The 20,722-nt window shown below is 38.6% G+C and overlaps 1 protein-coding gene across 28 annotated transcripts in view; it reads right to left on the reverse strand.

The window, feature by feature from the left end:
* The window catches only part of EPB41L2 (erythrocyte membrane protein band 4.1 like 2), a 226,386-nt gene that overhangs the window by 25,880 nt on the left and 179,784 nt on the right, over positions 1-20,722 (reverse strand). For 8 of the 28 annotated variants that reach the window (XM_058307454.1, XM_058307461.2, XM_058307463.2 and 5 more), the window contains exons 11-12: positions 17,363-17,535; positions 12,265-12,434 (exon numbers count right to left, since the gene is read on the reverse strand). In XM_058307454.1, coding sequence (XP_058163437.1) covers positions 12,265-12,434; positions 17,363-17,535 — 343 coding nt within the window. Of the gene's footprint in view, positions 1-463; positions 632-4,086; positions 4,189-5,519; positions 5,667-7,545; positions 7,609-12,264; positions 12,435-17,362; positions 17,536-20,722 lie in introns of all 28 variants that reach the window. The other 20 variants (XM_058307432.2, XM_071218661.1, XM_023587235.2 and 17 more) reach the window with 7 other exon arrangements.

Genomic DNA, 20,722 nt, shown 5'->3' on the forward strand with positions numbered 1-20,722 from the left:
CAAGTTCAAAGAATCCCTTGGGGTCATTCAAAAGTAATTATTTCACTTAGTATGGCAGGTACCTAAAATTTTCCAAATAAACAAAATTTTAAAAACTAACATGCCATCAGAAGAAGCCTGAAAGACATCTGAACTTTGAAAACTCTAACAAGCAAAGCATATTTAATTTCTACCTAGTTGCTGATTTCCTTTGGCTTAACAACTCAGACTCTGGCTTGAAAAGTTAAAGTGATTCTCTGAATTTAGGCAGATTTTTTTTTTTTTTTTTTTTTAACCAAAAGAAGCAGGCAAAAACATCCAATCTACCTTATGTCCAAATTCAGTTACTATTTCTTGGATGTTTCTCCCAGGAAGAGTTAATTTCTCCAATGAAAAGCACTGGAGGGAAATGATTTAAATATTCCAAAAATAAAAATCACTCTCATACGTGGCTTTTAATAACGGGAAACAAAGTAAAATGCACCTGAGGCAACTGTGAGGAGGGCGAGGAAGAAAGCTTTTCAGAAGGTGCATTACAGTTCACAACACCGCCCTCTGCTGTCCAAGTGGTGGCAGAAGTGAAGGTGGCTTTCGTGCTATCAGAAAAGCCCTTTTCACTAAACAAAATTGATGTTATCTCCTCTTCTAGGCTCTAGAGAGGTCAGAAAAGGAAAAGCAAAGGATTAATAATGCCAGAACAGACAGCAGTGACCTACTGAGAGAAAGGAAAGGCCACACAAGAAAGAATAACAGAATTGCATAGAATGAAAGAAAGATGAGAGTTCTGAAAGATTCTGCAGTAGCTTTGTGGCGAGGTTCACCTGCATGCCAGCTTTTCAACCCTGCTCGAGAGCATCTGATAGCCGCAACCTACAGAATCCAGCTCTTATTCCTTGGCATGCCACCGAAGCTTAATCACAACTGAACACAACCTACATACCCATCAAACACAGTTTCTTATTCTTGAGGTGGCGCTGTGGTGCGAGTTTTTCTGCACAGAATGGCCCCGAGGGGCTCCTACCCTCCAAACGCTTATTCCCATGTTGGCACATGCACAATCCTACCCATTATGCCTCCACTGACCCTCCCTGGGCTCTCTGGGCTTTTCCAATTGTGTCATCTCACTGAGGTCCATTTCCCAGCCCAGATTTTGTGGAAGCCTTCCCTAATCATTCCAGCTCATAGGGTCTCTTCCCTTCTCCACGCCACTGAACTGTCTGCACAAGCACTCTGGCAGCAACCCACAGTAATTCCCTCTGATGTGCTAAACAGATCATGCAATGAATAGATAGTACCTTTTTTTTTTTGCAGTAGGAAACTGATAGAGAAAAAATATTTCTAATAGAAAGACAATTTTGAGGTGCAAACTCAGTGAGCAATATGAAAATCATTTGCCCCTAAAAATCTATTTAAGGCCAATTTAACCTCCACATTCTGGCCCTTTATATGATCATTTCTAACCTGCCTGGGAAGAACTGGGGACCATCCTCAGGTTCCTGGAAGGCCAACAGTATAGAACCACCATGAAGCCCTCCCTCCTGTCAGAAGTGTGCAATAATTCCAAAACCCATCACTCAGAGACCTTGAAGAAAAATAAAGAAATAACATTTCTGAGGAGGGGTGGGGATACGGTCAGTGAGGTGAAGAGGGCAAGGTGGGTAAGCACATGCAATATTCAGGAGAGAAAGAAGCATCTGGACTGATGCTGCTTAATTACAATCCCTATAATCACAACATCGCCAGGAAGGGTGTTCTTACCACAGCACAGGAGTGTTCAAGTAAGTGCCACGCATTTAATTATTCAAGAAAAGTACCTAAAAACCACAGTCTATGTGAGCTCATTAGACTCATGAGAGAATATTTTCTACAAATTTAACTGCCATAATTTAATTTATCATATTTCCCTATTGTATAAAAAGTATACAATAGGTTTATTTACCTATTAAAAAGGCTAAGGGACTTGCTTTCAAATTTTCTGCTCTACTTTCAAAATCAACCAGAGCAAGAGTCAAACTGAGCCATTTTGAAAATTCAGTATATTCGCTTTTTAAACAAGAAATTATTACTCCTTTTATTTTCATCTATAAAACCGAGACTGAAAATTGGAAAAATTTGGTCAAATTATATGCTCAGGCATAATTTTTTAATTCTACATATATCTCAAGAAGGGTTACAATTCGAAGATAAACAAGAAACCCTGTAAAATCAGTAGCAAAGTGAAGATGAAGCAAAGACAGAACTTTGAAAGGTATTCTGTTAAGTCAAAACACTCCAGGAGACTCAATTGCTCATATACTTTTCAACTAACAGTGGCTGTAGGTTATTTGAAAAAAAATATATGCTACAGTGTAGGTGGTCAATAAATGCTTTATAAGTGAATGGATAAATGGATTATTTTAGTTACAATTATCCATATGTATATCAAAGACGTTTGTATCTTCCTGGGTGTGACTCGAGAGGAGGGAAAAAAAACACAAATTAAGCAATAACATCAAGTGCAGATGCATGGCCCAGGGGCTTGGTGGGTAAATTCCAGATTTAAATTTCATGTAATATCATTTTAATACAACTTTTACAACAAGGTATTTTATTTTTGCACATCGGAATAATACAAGAGCCAGTAAAATAATGATCACAGTTTTAAACACCTACACCAAAATTCCCAAGTTGGGATTGTAAAAAAAGTCCAAGGGCCATCACTTCATATGACTCAAATAGTGCCAAATGACTTGCTTCTGTAGACAGATTTTCAAAAGTACATAATGTGATAATGAAGTCATCATTACACATGTGGAATCTAATTCTATAGGCTTTGGATTTCAGGCTAACCTTTAAAGTATATGAATATGCCACTTGGTTCAGGTTTGTGACCTTATCTTCCTCATTTGAGGAGTACGGGAGATATTTGGTCAACTAGACGTCAAGTTCCTTTAGGACAAGAGCCCATATTCCCTATATCTTGCCCCTTCCCCTCCCCACTGTGTGCCCTGATGATTACCTTCCACTAACCATTTGTAGAAAGGAAACACTTCTTATGAGTGCTCTCTGCCCACACAACCCCAAAAAATCCATTCCTCATCCAGCCACCAGAGGAGTTTGTCAGGCATATATGGGATCAGGTCAGTATCCAGCCTAAAATTCTCCAGTGGCTTCCCATCACTCATATAACACAATTCCAAACTTTTCATGTGGTCTCTACCTGGGGTCTGATCTCATTCACCGTGCTCCACCATGATCATAAGCCCTGGTCATCTGATCTTTCAGTCCTTAAACGAGTTCCTGGGTTGGGGCTGTTGCGTTTGCTCGTTCTTACCTGTCAAGAACCATCAACATGGCTGCTGCCTCATCTCAGATGCTGCCCCTTCGCGGAAGCCCTCCCTGAACACGACAAAGCAGCCTTCCCAATCACCTGCTATACAAAATGGTATTCATCCTCTTAACACTTACTTCTTGGTGCCTGGAATTGTCTAATTAGTAATTTACATGTCCTTCATGTTGCTGTTTAACTCTTCCACTGGACTCTAAGCTCTCTAGTTCCAGCAAACAGCAGTTTGACCAGCTGGCTAAGCAAAATGAGGAGAAACAGAAGAGTAAGAATATAAAAGCAGTAGAAAGCCACCTTTCTTAATGATGTCAGATAATGACATATGCAGGAGCACAGACTGATGAGCAGGACAGCTATGGTGTACCTAATCTTTTCTTCCATCAAAAATCTTAAAGAAAAACTCGAAAGATTGCCATGTCATTACATATGACATAGTAAGCTAGCAACCTAAATCACATATCTGTTTAACACAAACAGTGCATTTTCACATAAAATCATGGTTTCCCAAGTATAAGCCACAGATGTCAAAATTAAAAATCACTTATCACCCCAACTTGTTGATATTTCTGCTTTTTATAATTTTGGATTGTAAAATAAAGTACTTCTGTAACATGATGTTTCCCATTTAATGGAATCTGACTTTTTAAATGCTCAAAAAATTCTTTCAAAAAAAGTTTACGTTGATATGAAAGAGAAAAAAGGAGTCTCTTATTATGGTAGTGGACAGAAATAAAAGGAAAAGGGGCAAAAGCAAGAGTGGATTCAAGGGTGCAAGTGGACACCTTATCCGCCTCCTGAACTTTTTCTTCAGCTGGCCGTGCTGCTGCCATCTGGTGCTTCTCCTTCATGGACAAAATATCCTTGAAAAGTTGGTCTCCTTTTCTCTATTGTTTTAAACAACAGACATAATCAACAAATAAGACAAATACATTACACCTATAGCAACACAAACATAAAACAACGGTGTGGGTCAGCGGAACAAACCAGATGAAGCAGCACGTAAAGAGAGGCTAAGACCTCAGCATAGGGTCACTCGCTGTCTCCAGAACACACAACACTCTACGATAAATTGCTCACATACTGACATTAACATCTTCAGAAGGTCTGAAGATGGGAATTTACATTATATTCAATTTAAGATCCTACATGATGTTTTAAGGCTTAATACTTTGAAAAATTTTTTTTCCAGTTCAGCAATTATTTTTGCTAATCTTCAAGAGCTATTTTCCTTGCACTGTCACAAACCTAAGAGGTTTAACGCAACCAACGGTTTTGCTTTTTAATAAAGAATGAATAAAAATAGGGAAAGCACATCTAACCAAAGCTTCTGATCTGGCAACATTCAAGCCAGACAATATGCAGAACTTAAGGAGAACTGAGAGTAAGGAAAAGGGGAAAGATGAAATCGTAGGGTAACACCATTACACAATTTTCAAAATTGCCTATTAAATATAATATGATCATTTCCTAATAAATAAGCCCATAGAATTTTTAGTTGATAATATAAGGGTTTTGGAGCATCAGAAAAAAAAAGAGATGCAGACAGAAATGAAAGGAGAAATATTGTGAGAATATATTCTAAAGGCAATACTTATTTGGTGATGGTGGGAATAAAACATGGAAAGAAAACAGAGCAACAGTTTGGAGAGATGTTATAGTTGAACATTTTCAAAAACTGGTCTACATTTCATTGAGAGGTAGTTTTGAGTACCGACTTGTTTGAGTAACATTTTTGCAAGTTTTCAACACGGCTCATCCATCTTTTAAGCTAAGTTTAACTCATCCTCACAGTAGTTAATTTAAATCATTCAAAATAAGATCTCCACTCCTATATCTTTGGTTATCATCATTTAATAATAAAGTAAACTTGATTTCAGAAGTCAATAACTGAAAAGCATAATAAATACAATATAATGTCATTTTCTACATCACCCTATATAATAAATCATCACCACGAATTTGTTTGAGTAAAAGAGTGCAATTATTTTGAAAACTATTTCAAAAGTATTTTGAAACTCATACAATTTACCTAAGAACTAGTCAATATGTATTACTTGTTAATAAACATTTAGTATTTTAAAAATGGTTAGCAACTACATAAAAAAGTAAATGGGAACATTTTATAACTTCCTGAGACTCAACATACTAGACTAGCAACCTCATTTTAAGGAATAGCTGGAGTGAAACATACACCAAGAAAGAGCTAGTGACATACCCCTTGTGTCTGCAGGGACAGAGGAGTGATACGTCGTTTTTCCCATTCATTAGGGCGCGGTTCAGGTGTGGATTCCATAAAATTGCGCTTGAGTTCACTAATGCTAGCCTGATGTTTCAGTATGTCCTCCTGGGCCTTATCCAGGTCCTAGCAATGTGTAACGTAACAGAGGGGGAAATTCCAAACAGAGAAAAGAAAAAAACAAACAAACAAACAAAAAGAAAAACCCAGCAGGACAAAAATAAAAAATAAAACCAAAAATCAAGACAATGCAAATTTATCATTTAAAAAAAGTATTAAAGCAAGAAAATGCCAAGTCTCAAAAGCCATATTATTACCTATAACTGAGTTCATCAAAAATTTGAAAATGAAGCCAATAAGTAAATTCTCTCATGTTTTATATTTTTAATAGTTCTTATTTCTTCTGTTTAGAATTTATTTACATTATTAGAAGGAAGTCATGGAACTGACAATCGAAATGGCTAATAAACTCCTTTCTGGTACTGAAATGTGAAATGCAGCCTGATTTATTTCAGCAATTAATATGGCTACTCCTAAAATTGTAGCAAACCAACTAAAAAGACAAAAGGGTGGACTCAGAAGTACACCAGGCCTGATGGGAAATCCAATCAAGAATCATCCGGAAAATGCAAAAACAAGGGGTGACTTTTTTTTCCCCCAGGAAATTCTAGGGGTGGCTTGTAGTCCGACGGAACAAAATAACTACCTCTAGAAGTTGCTTCTGTTTAACCACTCCACAGAATAAGTGGACCACATACTGGTCTCATGTGCTTGCCAAGTACAAAGGTAGTAGTACCCAGCCACCCCATATAACAAACGGTCCTTACACAGACAAAGATGCAAGAAAAACTACTAACTCAACTGTCATTGCAGTAGGCTCTGATAAATGGTATTTGTATGAGTTTTTAGACTGGCCCTGATAAACAATATTTGTGGGAATAAAAGATAATTAGCGTCAAGGAAACTTATTTCAACTGAATTGTTAATGTTTTCTTACACTTCAAAAATCCCAGGAGCCATCTGTGGATTCTACTTTCACACCACTCCCAGAGGAACAGGTCATGCATCTGGTAAAAATTAGACACCCGTATTCATGCACAAGCATAGTAGCTCATCTATGAGCTTCTATTTCCATTTGCAAAAACTCACAAAAATCTAAAAAAATCTTTGCATGGCATGGAAAACTCACTATGGCTTGAGATCAGGCACATTTCTTGGATTTGTTCAAAGCAATGTTATGTATTACACTTTACAGCATTTTAGTAAGTTATGCAAAAATACATTTCCAACAGTTATCAAAGCTGCCAAAAGCAACCAAACAGATTAGTTAGATTACTGAGAATTACAGTCCTTCACTGAATACACTGCCATGTACTATCCTAAAATAAGAAGGGTAAAACATTCTCATGTGACATAGGGAATATATTTTATATTCCTAACTGGGTAGTTGAGTATTCTTTTCTTTTGCTTTTTTCCCTCCCGTTCTCCCTTCCCTTCCTATCTTTCTTTTTAATCAAAACAACCCCATTAACTAGCATACTCTCAAATAAACTTTATGCAGATTCAGTGAATTTTAAGGGGGAAAAAAGTGGACACAGCTCAAGAATCAAGTGATTTAATACCAGATCAATAAATGCCTTTTTTGGTTAACGTATATTAAGAATGGGACCATGTGACTTTGGATCCCATGCTTTGGAGATAACCCAACAGGAGAGAAAAAGTTGCTTTGCAGAACAACTTTTAAGATTAATAGATTAAAACTTTATCCACTGAACTAAACAGAGCATTTTTTCCCAGTTGTCACTTTGAGAACTTCTAGTAGGTATAATCCTACCTAAGCCACTCTGAAAGAACCAAGTCAAACGGTAACATGCACCCGCGAGATGGGTTCCCCATGCACATCATGCACCGTGCTGGAAGACTGCAGGCCAGCCTGTGTGCCGCCTCCCGTTCACAGCAGCCTGGCAGCCATTAGGACACAACTGTTTTCTTAGATTATACAAACCTCCAACATTAAATTGCTATGTCTGACATAAATATTATCCCCTTCTACTCTCAAGGAATTCTTCTGTGAAATTAAATCACATGGGGGGGGGGGTAAATAAACATAAATGTATCAATCAGCAAGCACCAGAAACCACCCAGCATTTGATAGTCTAAAACATTCAAATAAAAGGGAAATTATGAACTTAAAGCCACAACTCACAAACAAACTCACAAATAAATTCTGAAAGTGCACCCCATACGCAACAATAATGGCAGGCGGCAGCTACCAGAGCTTTAACTTTGGGGGGAAAAACATCCACCAACTCCAGCTGTGTTTCCTCTTCTTCCTTCTTCACCTGAAAAGTGACCCAGCAAATGGCGACAAGAGAGTGGAGTATTAGTGGGAACTCTACCATCGGCACAAGGAAGCTGTGTTGGAATTTAAATGGTGAACCAGCATTACCAACCTTTATTGTTTGGGCCTCAGAAGATGCAGAGTATTAAGCCACTTTGGTCTTCCTTCACCTAGAGTGCAGCAGACTGATGAAAGTGATCCTTCGCAAACATGGAATGGAGAATGGGAGCTTCACTCTTTCTCAGTCCCTAGATTATGCTCTGCTTTTGATTATCTTTTTTAACTCAGGAATGAAAATATCAAAGTGCAAAATGGCAAAATTCAATCTGTTCTAATTTGAAATGGCCACATCAAATAGTGACAGAAAAAGTAAAATGATATGAAGTTTGGCTTTAGCCTTTTTTCAGGGGCAAATGGTTACACTATCATTCAGTTTGCTTAACATGGATTTTTTCCTTGGGGGAAAAACTGGTTTTATATTACAATGGTGCATATTTAAAAGTAATCTCTGAAATACAGCCACTTTCTTTCATAAATATCTTTGAATAGGTGGTTGAGCGCCTGCTTCGCATGTACGAGGTCCTGGGTTCAATCCCTAGTACCTCCTAACCAAAAAAAAAAAATAAAACTATAAACAAGAATAGTTTTTTATTTCTCATTATCTAATGACCCCCAAATCTGAATGTTCAAAACATAAATACTGACTGAGTAGTGAATCAAGGAAAGGAATGGTAAGAAAAAAAATGTATTGATTCTGATATCAAAGGAAAATAGTTTTAGCTTTACAAGTTAAATTCATAGTAGGATCCTATAGCACATATCCTTCCTCTTCTTTAATAGAAATGTAGTATCAAATCTCAGAATTCAAATTGGTTACTCTTTTTAAATTACCATTCATAGTTTTTTTGAGGAAAACAGAGAGCTCAGTGTCTTTTCCTCGGGTATGAAAAATGAGACATAGCCCCTCAACAATCTGTTAAGAACTGCATTCCAATTTCTTGGTCAAGACTGAATTCTCCAGAATGTTAATCTTTGGCATTCCTCAGGTAAACTGTTAAAAACCGTGGTTTTCTCCACAATGCATAATCATAGCATTACCTTCACATTTTTGTTAGGGTTTGCTCTAAATTTTGTGATTTACCTTATACTGATAGTATCCCACAGGATTAAGACATTAAATCACAAGACAGTATTTAGCAAAATGATCAAAAACAACTGTACATGTTAACACTGACTTAGTAGTATAGAGGCAGTATACTTGAAAAAAAAAAACTGCCTTATACAGGGGTAAAAATTCTCAAACTAGCAATGTAATTTTAACTAAAGAGCACTAAGAGGCCCAACCTTAGTGCTATATAATCTAAATTTTTAAAAAGCCATTTCATTTTCTTTGTTAAAGAAAACAGAAAATACCTTATGTTGACTACTGACTCATTAATGTAATTTCATGACATTGGGATATAAATAAAAACACCATCTAAGATGCATCTGGTTTCCAAACGGTGGTACACCAGTAGGTAAAAACAAGGAGTTTCTGAGATTAGACCTAAAAAATGCCAGGAGTGAATGTTCCAGAAACATCCTCATAAATAAAGAACGAGCCTTTCTAAAAAGAGAATAAGAATACTAGGGGTGGAGGGGAGAGAGGAGGGTTCCCAGTAATATTTATCAATTACAATTAAGTCTACTGCATCCTAAGTTCTACATTAAAACAGAAGTTTCTATCCTAAGGGAAGAGAGCATGATCAGACTCAGTATGGATTGTTAAGGACAAGAGAGGTCCCTTTTCTATTCTTTTTCAACCTAGTACGTTCTAGTTATTTCTAAAATAATCCTACAATCTTGCTCTCAACTTAGAATGTGTGAACCTAGTCAATGAACATCAGCGGAGGAAGTGCTGACTTGCATCTCGTGCATTAACATGTCATGCGTGTGAAAATGCACAGATTATACTATTCTGAGGGTAATCAGTGGGGAAATTTATGCACATGTTTACACTCTATAGTAGGAAAGCTGTAAGATGCAGTGCAGGATTGTGGGTCGCACAAATGGAAGCCTAGGTAGGAGTGCCAGCAACTCCTCCCTCTTCCTCTGTCTTATCATCCAAGTCATAGTCACAAAAAACATCAAAGGCAGATGCTTTGGCCTCCAAGTAGCAAAGGGCCAGAGCCAGAGGAAGGGAGAAGGTAAGAGAAAAGGGAACTGACTGAGAAGCAGAGAGCAGCAGTCCAAAGATGAGGATCAGGGAAGGAATGAATGAAGGGGAGGCGACAGGAACGTAGTGCTGGACGTCCGGGGGTAGAAAGGAGGCCCAGACCTTGGGGAGGCTGGGGAAAGTGAGATACCCATCCTTGTCAAGCAGTGAGGGGAAGGCGGTCGGCAGGCGTTTGCAGAATTTGAAGGAAAAGTAACCAAACCCTGAATCTTTGTGGTCACCTGCTGTCAGAGGATTCTCCTGGCTGGGAGGACAGGCAGGCTGAGGGGCCACAACAGGACCCGAGATGGAGTCAAGTGTGGGGACTTCAGGGTCACCCTGCTCTGACGTGTTGCCTGTGGAACTGAGCTCCAAGCTGTCTAGTGTGACCTGGTCTGCCTCCCCCAAGGGGTCTTCCTCTGAAATGTCTGAAAGCAAGTCCATTTCAGGGACTGGCAACAGGTTTGAGGAACAACATGAAGCACAGCGGATGAATGAGGAAGGTGGATACAAGGAAATGGACTATTCTCCAATGCAACCCATGGTGAATATGGAATTACATGAAGGGTACATTTACAGGAAAAACAAAAGCAAGAGAGGAAGAGGAGAGAAGAAATGGGTAGTTAGTGAAAACATTTTTACTCTGAAGTAGAGATTTGTATTATGTATTAACATAGTTTAAGTTAGAAAATTAATTAAATGATGCATTTTTAAAGTGGAAAACTGGACCACTTTCACATATAAAATGTACAAGTATAGACTGATGTAATAATTTTCAAACTGGTAGCAAGTAGGTCTTATAAAATGTAAAAGGCATTATTACTTTTAAACCTGGTTGCTGACAGACATTTGAAGCATCAGCAAAAAGGTCAGTGTTCTCAGTCATTTGCAAAAGACAAAGCAGGATTTACTCTGGTATTTAGACAAGGTTTTTTGTTTTTCTGGGTTTTTTTTTTTTTTTTAAATAACCTGATGTATCATATTAATCTGGCAAAATGGAACAGAATCTTTCTGAAATGCTGAGAGCTCTTCTGTTTCAGATCAAAGTAGTCACTCTTCTGGCTGCCTCATTAGAGTACTTATAAAAATGATCCAATCCTGACAATGTTCCAGCAGGTAAAAGGTATCTTGTTGGACACAATTTCTATTATTTTTAACTAAGCTTTCAGCCAAATAATTTTTTTAAAAAAATAGGATACAAATTCTTTAACAAAGGAATGTGAATGATTTACTGTCACCTGCTGCTAGAAGCACTTGTCCTTGTGGCATCAGACAGGGCCCCTAGGACCTGGACTTCCCAGTGCAGAGGTGAGCTGCTGTCAGTGCAGGAACTCCTGAGGCACTGCAGCTGCTTCCTCTAGCAGGCTCTTTATAAATTTATGTTGTGCATCTTTAAAATTTCCAAAGTCAAAATTTAGAGAACATTATAAATTAAGTGGGTAGCTTCATTTCTCTTTTCTCATGTTTATTTCTAATACTACATGGAAAAAGCTGCTTTGGACAGGCACTGAGAAGAGTTATGAAGAACTAAAAGCCTCAATAGGTTAATATTTAAGTGACTTCACTTGCCCAAGATAACAAGTTAACATAAAATAACTGACTTTAGAGGACAAAATATAGAAGACTTTTCAATTCACTACGGCAGATGCACAAAATGAGGCCACAGGCAGCACAGAATCCTCCTACTCACTACTCATAAAACCATCCACTCTGTGCTTAAATTCTTCATCAGCTATAGATTAATAAAAAATATTTTTGATAAAGCCTATCTTTGTTCATTTCAAAAACGTAAAAGCTAGAATAATTATAATAGTCAAGATACACATGACATTTTAAAATTTACTTGTAACAAACCAACTATAAATTTCAAATCATCATAACTTTAATAATTTGGGGAGTTAACTATATAAGATGACTACAAACATGATCCAAAGGCCAGTAAATTACTTACTTGCATTAATACAAAATACACTGACATGTTTTGCTTTTAACAATTGAAAAAAACAAAAGTTATGAGAACACAGCCCAAACCAGCAAGAGCCTACCCATGTTTGAAAATCAGTAAATTACGTCAACAGAGAAGTACAAGGACTAATTTTAAATCCCATACCTAAAAAGCAAATGTAGCAACAGAGAGTCTCCAATATTAGGTATACAGTTAAAGCAGATTGTACTAATCTATATCATACCTTTCCTTCAATGAGTTGCAAATGAGCAGCTTTAGTTGGGCTTCTGACTTCCCTTTTGCCAATGCCATCCTGGACCACGGCAGGGCTAATTCCAGGGCCATCTGCTGAAACCTCCCCGGCAGGGCCAGGAAAATCCTTCATAAGACTTTGGTCCATAACACCAATTGGTGCTAGTAAAAAGATAAGTTGGATTGCTTTAGGACATGTAAAATGGTAAAGCTTTATGGAACTAACTTTCCCCAACACAGGTAAGCATGCAGCATATAAACAATTAACAGGAACAGAAACATTGCTCAAGCTCTGAAAACATCAACATACAAAATAAAATAATTTTTAATGGTTTACCAGATTTTGAATTTTAACCCATGAAACTATGCCAGGCTCTCAAATCACAGTTTTTTAAAGGCTACACAAATGATGCAATTGGCCAGTAAGAGGAGCTCTAAGACCAGCTGAAAAACCAGGAACAGGGCAAAATGCCATAATTTTAATTTGTGAGCAATATTTTAATTCTCTAGGGTCTTTTGATCTTACCTAAAATTATTTCTAAATACATCTATTGCAACAAATAATTATCCAACTATTAAGATGATGACTTGGATACATTTTAAGAATCCCTCATAAAGACAACTTTAATAATTTGGACAGTATTCAAAATTACTACAAGACCATAAAGGCAGATTTTGGAGAACTCACTTCTTTGTTTATGTTTAATACTTCCCTTCCTGCATCCCTCAACTTGGCCTATGGAAATCCAATCAGCAAACCTGGCCTTGGTGCTTCCTTCCTCTCTCAAGGAATGGCAGAGATCTACACTGGGTTGAAATTTTCCCAAGGTGCCCTCATTTGTCCACGAGGCAGAGTGAACTGCAGGTGGCTCCGCCTCTCTGGATCTGGAGCTCTTCCCTGAAAGCATCCTCCACCTGTGTAAGATGCTCTCCTGACTGCATGGTTTGCTCTGGTTTCTGCCCCCAGGAAAGCTGCATGAACAAAGAGGCCTTTGGGCTGTAGGCTCCTGGGGGTCAAGGACTGTGTGCACCACTATACTGATCTTGGGGAACACCAAGCAACTCCTCTCCAGGTATCACAAGGCACCTCTTGATCCACACCCCTCACCTGCCCTGTCCAAAACTTGTTTCTTTTCCAGCCTTCCTTTTGGCCAAATGTCACCCTCATATTCAAGCCTGAGGGGCCTAGAAGTCTTCTTGGGCTTCTCCTTCACCCTCAACATCACCAAGTCCAGCAGGGTGCTTGGATATATATCTAAATGTGGTCAGTTCTTTTCATCTCCACTTTCACCACTGCATGAACTTTTGAAGACTTGCACAGTCCCTAAGTACTCAGGCATTCTCTAAAGCTAACACCACATCAAAATAAATATTAACATGCACTCGTATCTTACCTTAAATAAAACTACTTTCCTGGGTTTTTTATACTTTTGAGAGGCTTGTAATACTTCTGCCTTGTAGAGCATATTCGATGAGTAATTTTTTTAACGTATGATACTTAGCACCCATTTCATACACTTGAATTACAAAACGAAGAAGTCAGACTAGAAATGGTTTCTAATGTAATGATATTGAAAACTTAATGAATATCAAATTTTAAATTATGAATGAAGGTGATGAAATGTTAATTTTGCAAACTTAAGCACTTGTTCATTTAAGTTTGCAGTCTTCTTTTGTATTTTGGAGCCCATATTTTTTTGCACATCTTCACTTTAGTGGAAGAGAAGCTTAGGGGCCCCAGGTACTCTGCCTGTCTATGGTATCAAATGTCTGATTGGCCTTCTCACAACACCAAGGCCACCAGGTCTCCTGCCTGAATTACTTTAACCAGCTTGCCACTATTCGCTAATCATTCTCCACACTGCACCAGAGTGACCTCTTAAACAGTGTCGACCCTGTGTGCACGCACACACTTTAATGCCCTTCAATGGTTTCCTTCAGCACCTAGAACATACTCTACATTTCTTCACCATGCCCTTGAAAAGCCTGGCATGGGGAACTGGATTTGGCCCAATGGATAGGGCATCCGCCTACCACATGGGAGTTCTAAGGTTCAAATCCAGGGCCTCCTGACCCATGTGATGAGCTGGCCCACGTGCAGTGCTGATGCGTACAAGGAGCACCGTGCCACAAAGGGGTGTCCCCCATGTAGAGGAGCCCCACGTGCAAGGAGTGCACTCCATAAGGAGAGCTGCCCAGCGCAAAAAAAAGTGCAGCCTGCCCCAGAGCAGCACTGCACACGTGAAGAGCTGACCTAGCAAGACAACACAAGAAAACAGATACAGATTCCAGGTACAGCTGACAAGAATACAAGCGGACACAGAACACAGAGCAAATGGACACAGAGAGCAGACAACTGGGGGTGGGGCGGGGAAGGGGAGAGAAATAAATAAAAGATAAATAAATGTTAAAAAAAAAAAAAAGCCTGGCATCACCTGACCCCATCCTACATCTTCCCACCACAGCAGTCACACTTGCCATCTTTCTGAAACCTATCAAGCACTCTCTCCCCTGATAACCTTCAGCTGTGCTAGCAACTGCCACCTGGAAGGCTTTAGCTCCTGTTCTCCTCAGGGCTGCCTCCTTCTCATCTTTCAAGTTTCATATGAAATGGTTCTTTCAGAGATGGACCTTCCTTCTCCAAGGTCCTTGCTTAATATACTTTTCATGTTGAAGAAACAAATCCTGCTCCCAGAATCCATCTTGGATGTTAGTTCTCTTAAATGGCTAATTTGCCTCCTTTTTGGTTTGATTTTGTGATCTTGGAATCTCATTGTTCTAAAACAGCTCTTCTAGATTGATTTTTACTTAGATACTTGCTCTTTAGATTAATTTTTTAGATTGTTTGTACTTTCTATTTAAATAATCTCTAGAGGATTTATTTTACTTTGCCAAACTTCCAAGTGAGAATTACTTATATAAAAAGTAAAGAGGAAAGAGAAAATACAACACCTGTCAACAACACCAAAACAGGTGGCTTAAGGAAAGCAGAGCATAGCCTGGCTTTGCTTTGGGAAAAGAAAAGGAAAGCAAACCATAACCGAAGAGCTCACTGCTGTCTGGCCATTTACTGGCATGAAAAGCCTCCTATTTTTCACAATAACACAATAATCCTTTTGATGACTTGTCCATCTGATGAATTCCAGTGCCCCAAATAAAGAGGGGAAAAATAACGGATTACTGTGCCATGTTTGTCTCGTTAAGTTGTAAAAATCATTGTTCTCAGATGCAGACCCAATAGAACCCTTTGAGCTAATGAAGATGGTAGGTTTTCTCAAAGTATGGCTGGTACATATCAAAGAAAAAGCACTGGCCTACTGTTCAATTCCAACTCGAAATTTCAAAATTTAAGAATTACAGAGCCTCACAGATGAAAAGGAAGGCTGAAATAATGATTTCTCAGGACATTAAGTGGCAGTGATATTATTTATTCAGCACGTGTATAAATTCTTTGTGGCAAGGGCAAGACTTGGGAAATATATACACAGGCAGGTACATATTTCAGATTTACTTGGGCCCTGACATTATCTCATAAACTGGTTCTCCAGAATCAATATTTAATAACTGTATACATGAAAAAGCTACTAATACATTCTGAGGAACATCTCTGTATCTGAAGTGGCTGGCTTTTCCAAGTTTATTCCACTAGGAAAAGTGGATCAAGGCAAAGGAGTGTCAGTACTTCACTGACAGGACATTTTTATGTCTTAACATATTTGGTCTGTTTTAGTTAATTATTTAAAGTAAGTTTTTCAAGTTCATATTTCAGAAAAATACCAATAGCAAACAACCAAAAAAGTGTCTTGTCGATAAACAGTAGTAAATAAGAATTTTCAAATCTAATGTTAGTATTTTTTTCATGTATTTTGAGACTTATCAACAAAACATGTTAGAAAACTATTTCTGCAGGTAGAAAGTCACCTATACCAATCACTTTCTATTAGTCAGAAAGAAAAATTAAGGCCGTTGTAAAGCACTCTAACGTAAAATTAATCTTAGCTCTTTAATTAAAAAAAAACTATTAACCCAAAACTAGAAAAGGTAATAAGATACATATGAAGAGAAGCAATATCAATTTATTTCCATGTGTAGTTTAGATAAAACTGCAAATATGTAAATATTTAGAATTCCAATTGGAACATTCTAAAATATATGCACATCTCCCCTTAGGTTCAAAAGTAAAATGCATATAGTGTATTTCTTTTTGTTTAAACATGCATTTAAAACTAATGCAGAGAGGCAGATGTGGATCAAAAGGTTGTGCTCCTGCCTACCACACGAGAGGTCCTAAGTTCAGTTCCCGGTGCCTCCTAGAGAAGACAAGCAAGACAACAAGCTGACACGATGGGTTGGTATGGCAAGCTGATGCAACAAGAGACACAAGGAGGAAAACATAATGAGAGACACAACAAAGCAGGGAGCAGTGATGACTCAGGAAATTAGGAGTCTCCCTCTCACATGGGAGGCCCTGGGTTCATTTCCTGATGTTTCCTGAAAGGAAGACAAACACACAATGGACAGCTAGCATAAACAACAAGGGGGTGGGGAGAAATAAATAAACTTTAAAAACAAACATTAATGCATTGAAGCTGTGAGAAGTTTCTTGTATGTTGGAAATTTTGGTAAGCTTTGGTAAGACTGTTTTAACTCAAAATTTAACGATACTAGGAATGTTTCAAGTACCTTTTGATTATGACGCATAGAGTACCATACCAAAAAACAAAACAAAAAGAAAACTTGGAATTACACTTTTGCCATTAATTAATGAACTTACACAATTAACCCATATAAAATGCATCACAAGCTTGTCAGGCGAGTAAAAAATGTGTTTGTCCAACATCTCACTAACTAGACCTCTTAACTAACATTTGTGGGCATTGACAGCACAAGGAAAATTTATGTTCAGACGAACAACTTCACGAAACTACAAAACTATTTTTTTCTGAGTATAATAGCATATGATTTCCTCAGGAAAAAAACACCTATCCCTTTAGGTTATTTCTGGTTACCTTAACTATATCACCATTTTCTGACCCCACTGGCTCAGAGAAAGATTAACGGAATCCAGAAACAATATAAATGTTGTTTACCTCCATCTAGACTCCTGGAGACCCGTTTACTAGAGGTGCGATCAAAATGTGGTGCTGGCCTGTCAATAAGGGTGCTGGCCTGGCGGGTCTGGGCTTGGGTGCGGCCGCTGTAGCGGAATTTGGATCCCAAGGTCAGGAACTTGGCCTTTGGTGGCTGCTCTGGAGACACAAGCCTACAGAAAAAAAAAAAAAGGAAAATAATTAGACTTCATGGGTTTTATTTTTTTAAAAAACTATCTTAATATTCCATTTTGCTTAAATATGATGATTTAATTTTCACTTTCTAGTGAAAAAGAGCATTACTGATAAAAATACCTACACATTGCTTTATGGTGGTGATAAGATGACTAAATCCTCGTATGTATTCAAGAAAAATGTGTTTTTCCTCAACCTGAGCAAAAGAGCAGCTGTTCTCAATGTGTTTCAAAAGTTATTTATTTGTATTAGCTTAAATCATTTATATAAACACATATGTCTGAATTCTTGCTCCTAGCTATAAGTGCCAAGGAGCACTCCATGACCATTAGTAATCTCTAATATTTATGTCTATTTTTTCTGGGAAAGGAACATCCAACTCAGAAATCTAATCCATCAAGTGATTCTTTCCCATGAAGAACAGAGTGCACAGTGGATCTGCAGAGATGACTAACATTTATTCTTGCCAACACAATTCTACTACATGAGCCCTGGGGGTTCACAATGAAGTCAATCTTTCTTGATGTCAAATATTTCCAGAATGATGCAGAAGTATGTTTTTAGTAAATGAGTCAAGCTTCTTTGGAATGCAACTAAAATTGCCTCACTTTCATTGTTGGACCAAAAGTTAGCAAACTGTCTTAAGATAATTGTAGAGCTGATCTAGAATTGATTAAATAAGATTAAATAAGACTTCAACCAACAATTCCAGATTATGGAGAACATCAAAAATTTTCCTATCAGTCTTCAAGGAAGAGACAGTCTTAAAGAGTTTATTACTCTTTTGAGTATTTCTAGGAAATTAATTTTAAGTAGCTGAAGAATCCAAAGACATGTCCACATACCCACTTTTCAGCTTTCTCTTAGTGTGATGCAGTCACAGCATTTAAGAAAACCTTTTGAGATGGCAACAACCCAAGTGTCCATTAATAGATGAAGTGATAAACAAAATGTGCTAAATACACACAAGGAAATATTATTCAGCCATGAAAAGGAATGAAGTTATGATATGAGACATGATACGGATGAACCTTGAAGACATTAGGTTAAGTAAAATAAACCAGAAACAAAACAATAAATACTGTATGAGCTTACTTACATGAAATAATTAGAAAAGTGAATTCATAATCAGTAGATTACAGGTTACCAGGGGCAAGGGTAGGGGTAGGGAATAAAGAGTTAATGCTTAATTGGTATAGACTTTCTGTTTAGGAGGAAAGAAAAAGATTGATGGATGATGTCCATAGCAGCATAACATGAATGTAATTAATATCACTGAATGTTGGAAGTGGACTTGGCCCAGTGTTTAGGGCATCCGTCTACCACCTGAGAGGTCCGCGATTCAAACCCCGGGCTTCCTTGACCCATGTGGAGCAGACCCATGTGCAGTGCTGATATGCGCAAGGAGTGCCCTGCCACGCAGAGTTGCCCCCTGCATAGGGGAACCCCACACGTTAAGGAGTGCGCCCCGTAAGGAGAGCCGCCCAGCGCGAAAGAAAGTGCAGCCTGCCCAGGAATGGCACCACACACACAGAGAGCTGACTCAGTAAGATGACCCAACAAAAAGAAACACAGATTCCCATGCCGTGGACAACAACAGAAGCAGAGCAAAAGTACACGCAGCAAATGGACACAGAGAACAGACAACTGGGGGGGAGGGAAAGGGGAGAGAAATAAATAAATCTTAAAAAAAAAAAAAAAATCACTGAATGTTAATTTAATGAAAGTTGAAAGTAACTTGAAAGTGACTATAACGGGAAATTTCCTTGATACTAATGACTATGCTTGTAAGCCTGTGCACCTGAAATAAGAACAAGGCCTAGAGCTGCAGGGTGCCTAAGAGTTACCTCCTGAGAGCCTCTGTGTTGCTCAAATGTGGCCAGTCTTGAAGCCAAAATCAGCACGTAAATGTGTTGCCTTCCCCACAGCAGGAGACATGACTCCCGAGGATAAGCCCCCCTGGTGCCAAGAGATTACTACCAAGTACCAGCTGATGATGTAACTAGAAAATGACCTTGAATAAAAGGGTCAACTCGGACCAGCAGAATATCTCAGTCTACATATAACACCAGGAGTTAAAAATGCTTTTTGACCTGAATTAAAGGGGAAATGGAAAGGACAAATGAGTTTATATGGCTATGAGTCTCCAAAAAGGGCTGGGAGGTTATCAAGGGGTTGCCCTTATGCACACCTCAGCAGAGTCCCAGAGGCAGATAAAGTAGATACAACCCCAGGTAGTGGTTCTTCTGAGGGCTACAGAGACCCACAGGTTCTATGGTCATGGCAGATGGAGTTCAGTGCCATGTCAGTTGGCCCTACTTTGGAGTTTGTGTTTCTGTGTGATGGAGTTGGACTCAGATGTGATCTTTGTCCACAAGCCTCTCCTGTTACTTTTATCGGAACTGTAGTTGGTGCTGGGGTTTACGGTACACCCAGGGGACCTGAATCTCTGGACTGACCATGTGATAGCCAGGCCCTGAGCCTCAATAGACTTGCAACTCCTACACTCTGGTTTATTGGACTTATCCCACTCAGCTAACATGGAGGTAAAGGTCAACCACCACACCAGGGAGCCAAGAGTGCCTACAACTGAAAGCAAGAGAAGTGCATCCAGCATCCATGTGCAATCTGAGCCCCCTCTTGATATAGATGTGGAGTGGACACAACCATTCTAAGGTCCACAGGATGGAGGAATAGCGTATGGATTAGAGTGGACTTACTGATATTCTAGTCATGAACTATTGTGATTAGTAATCAAAGCAATGTTGCATTGGTATAGAGAAAGTGGCCATGGTGGCTGTTGGGGGTAGGGAGTAGGAGGAAGAGATGTGATGTAAGGGCATTTTCGGGACTTGGAGTTGTCCTGGGTGGTGCTGCAGGGATAGTTACCGGACATTGTATGTCCTCCCATGGCCCACTGGGTGGAATGTGAGAGAGTGTGGGCTATGGTGTGGACCAATGACCATGAGGTGCAGCGGTGCTCAGAGATGTATTCACCAAATGCAATGAATGTCTCATGATGACTGAGGAGGTTGTTGTTATGGGGAGAGGAGTGGGGTGAAGGGGTATATGGGGACCTCATATTTTTTTAATGTAACATTAAAAAATAAAGACAAAAAAATAAAATAAAATGGGAAATTTGTGTTGTATATATGTTACCACAAA

This window comes from Dasypus novemcinctus, chromosome 11 (genome assembly GCF_030445035.2).
Source record: "Dasypus novemcinctus isolate mDasNov1 chromosome 11, mDasNov1.1.hap2, whole genome shotgun sequence".
NCBI classification, from domain to species: Eukaryota; Metazoa; Chordata; class Mammalia; order Cingulata; family Dasypodidae; genus Dasypus; species Dasypus novemcinctus.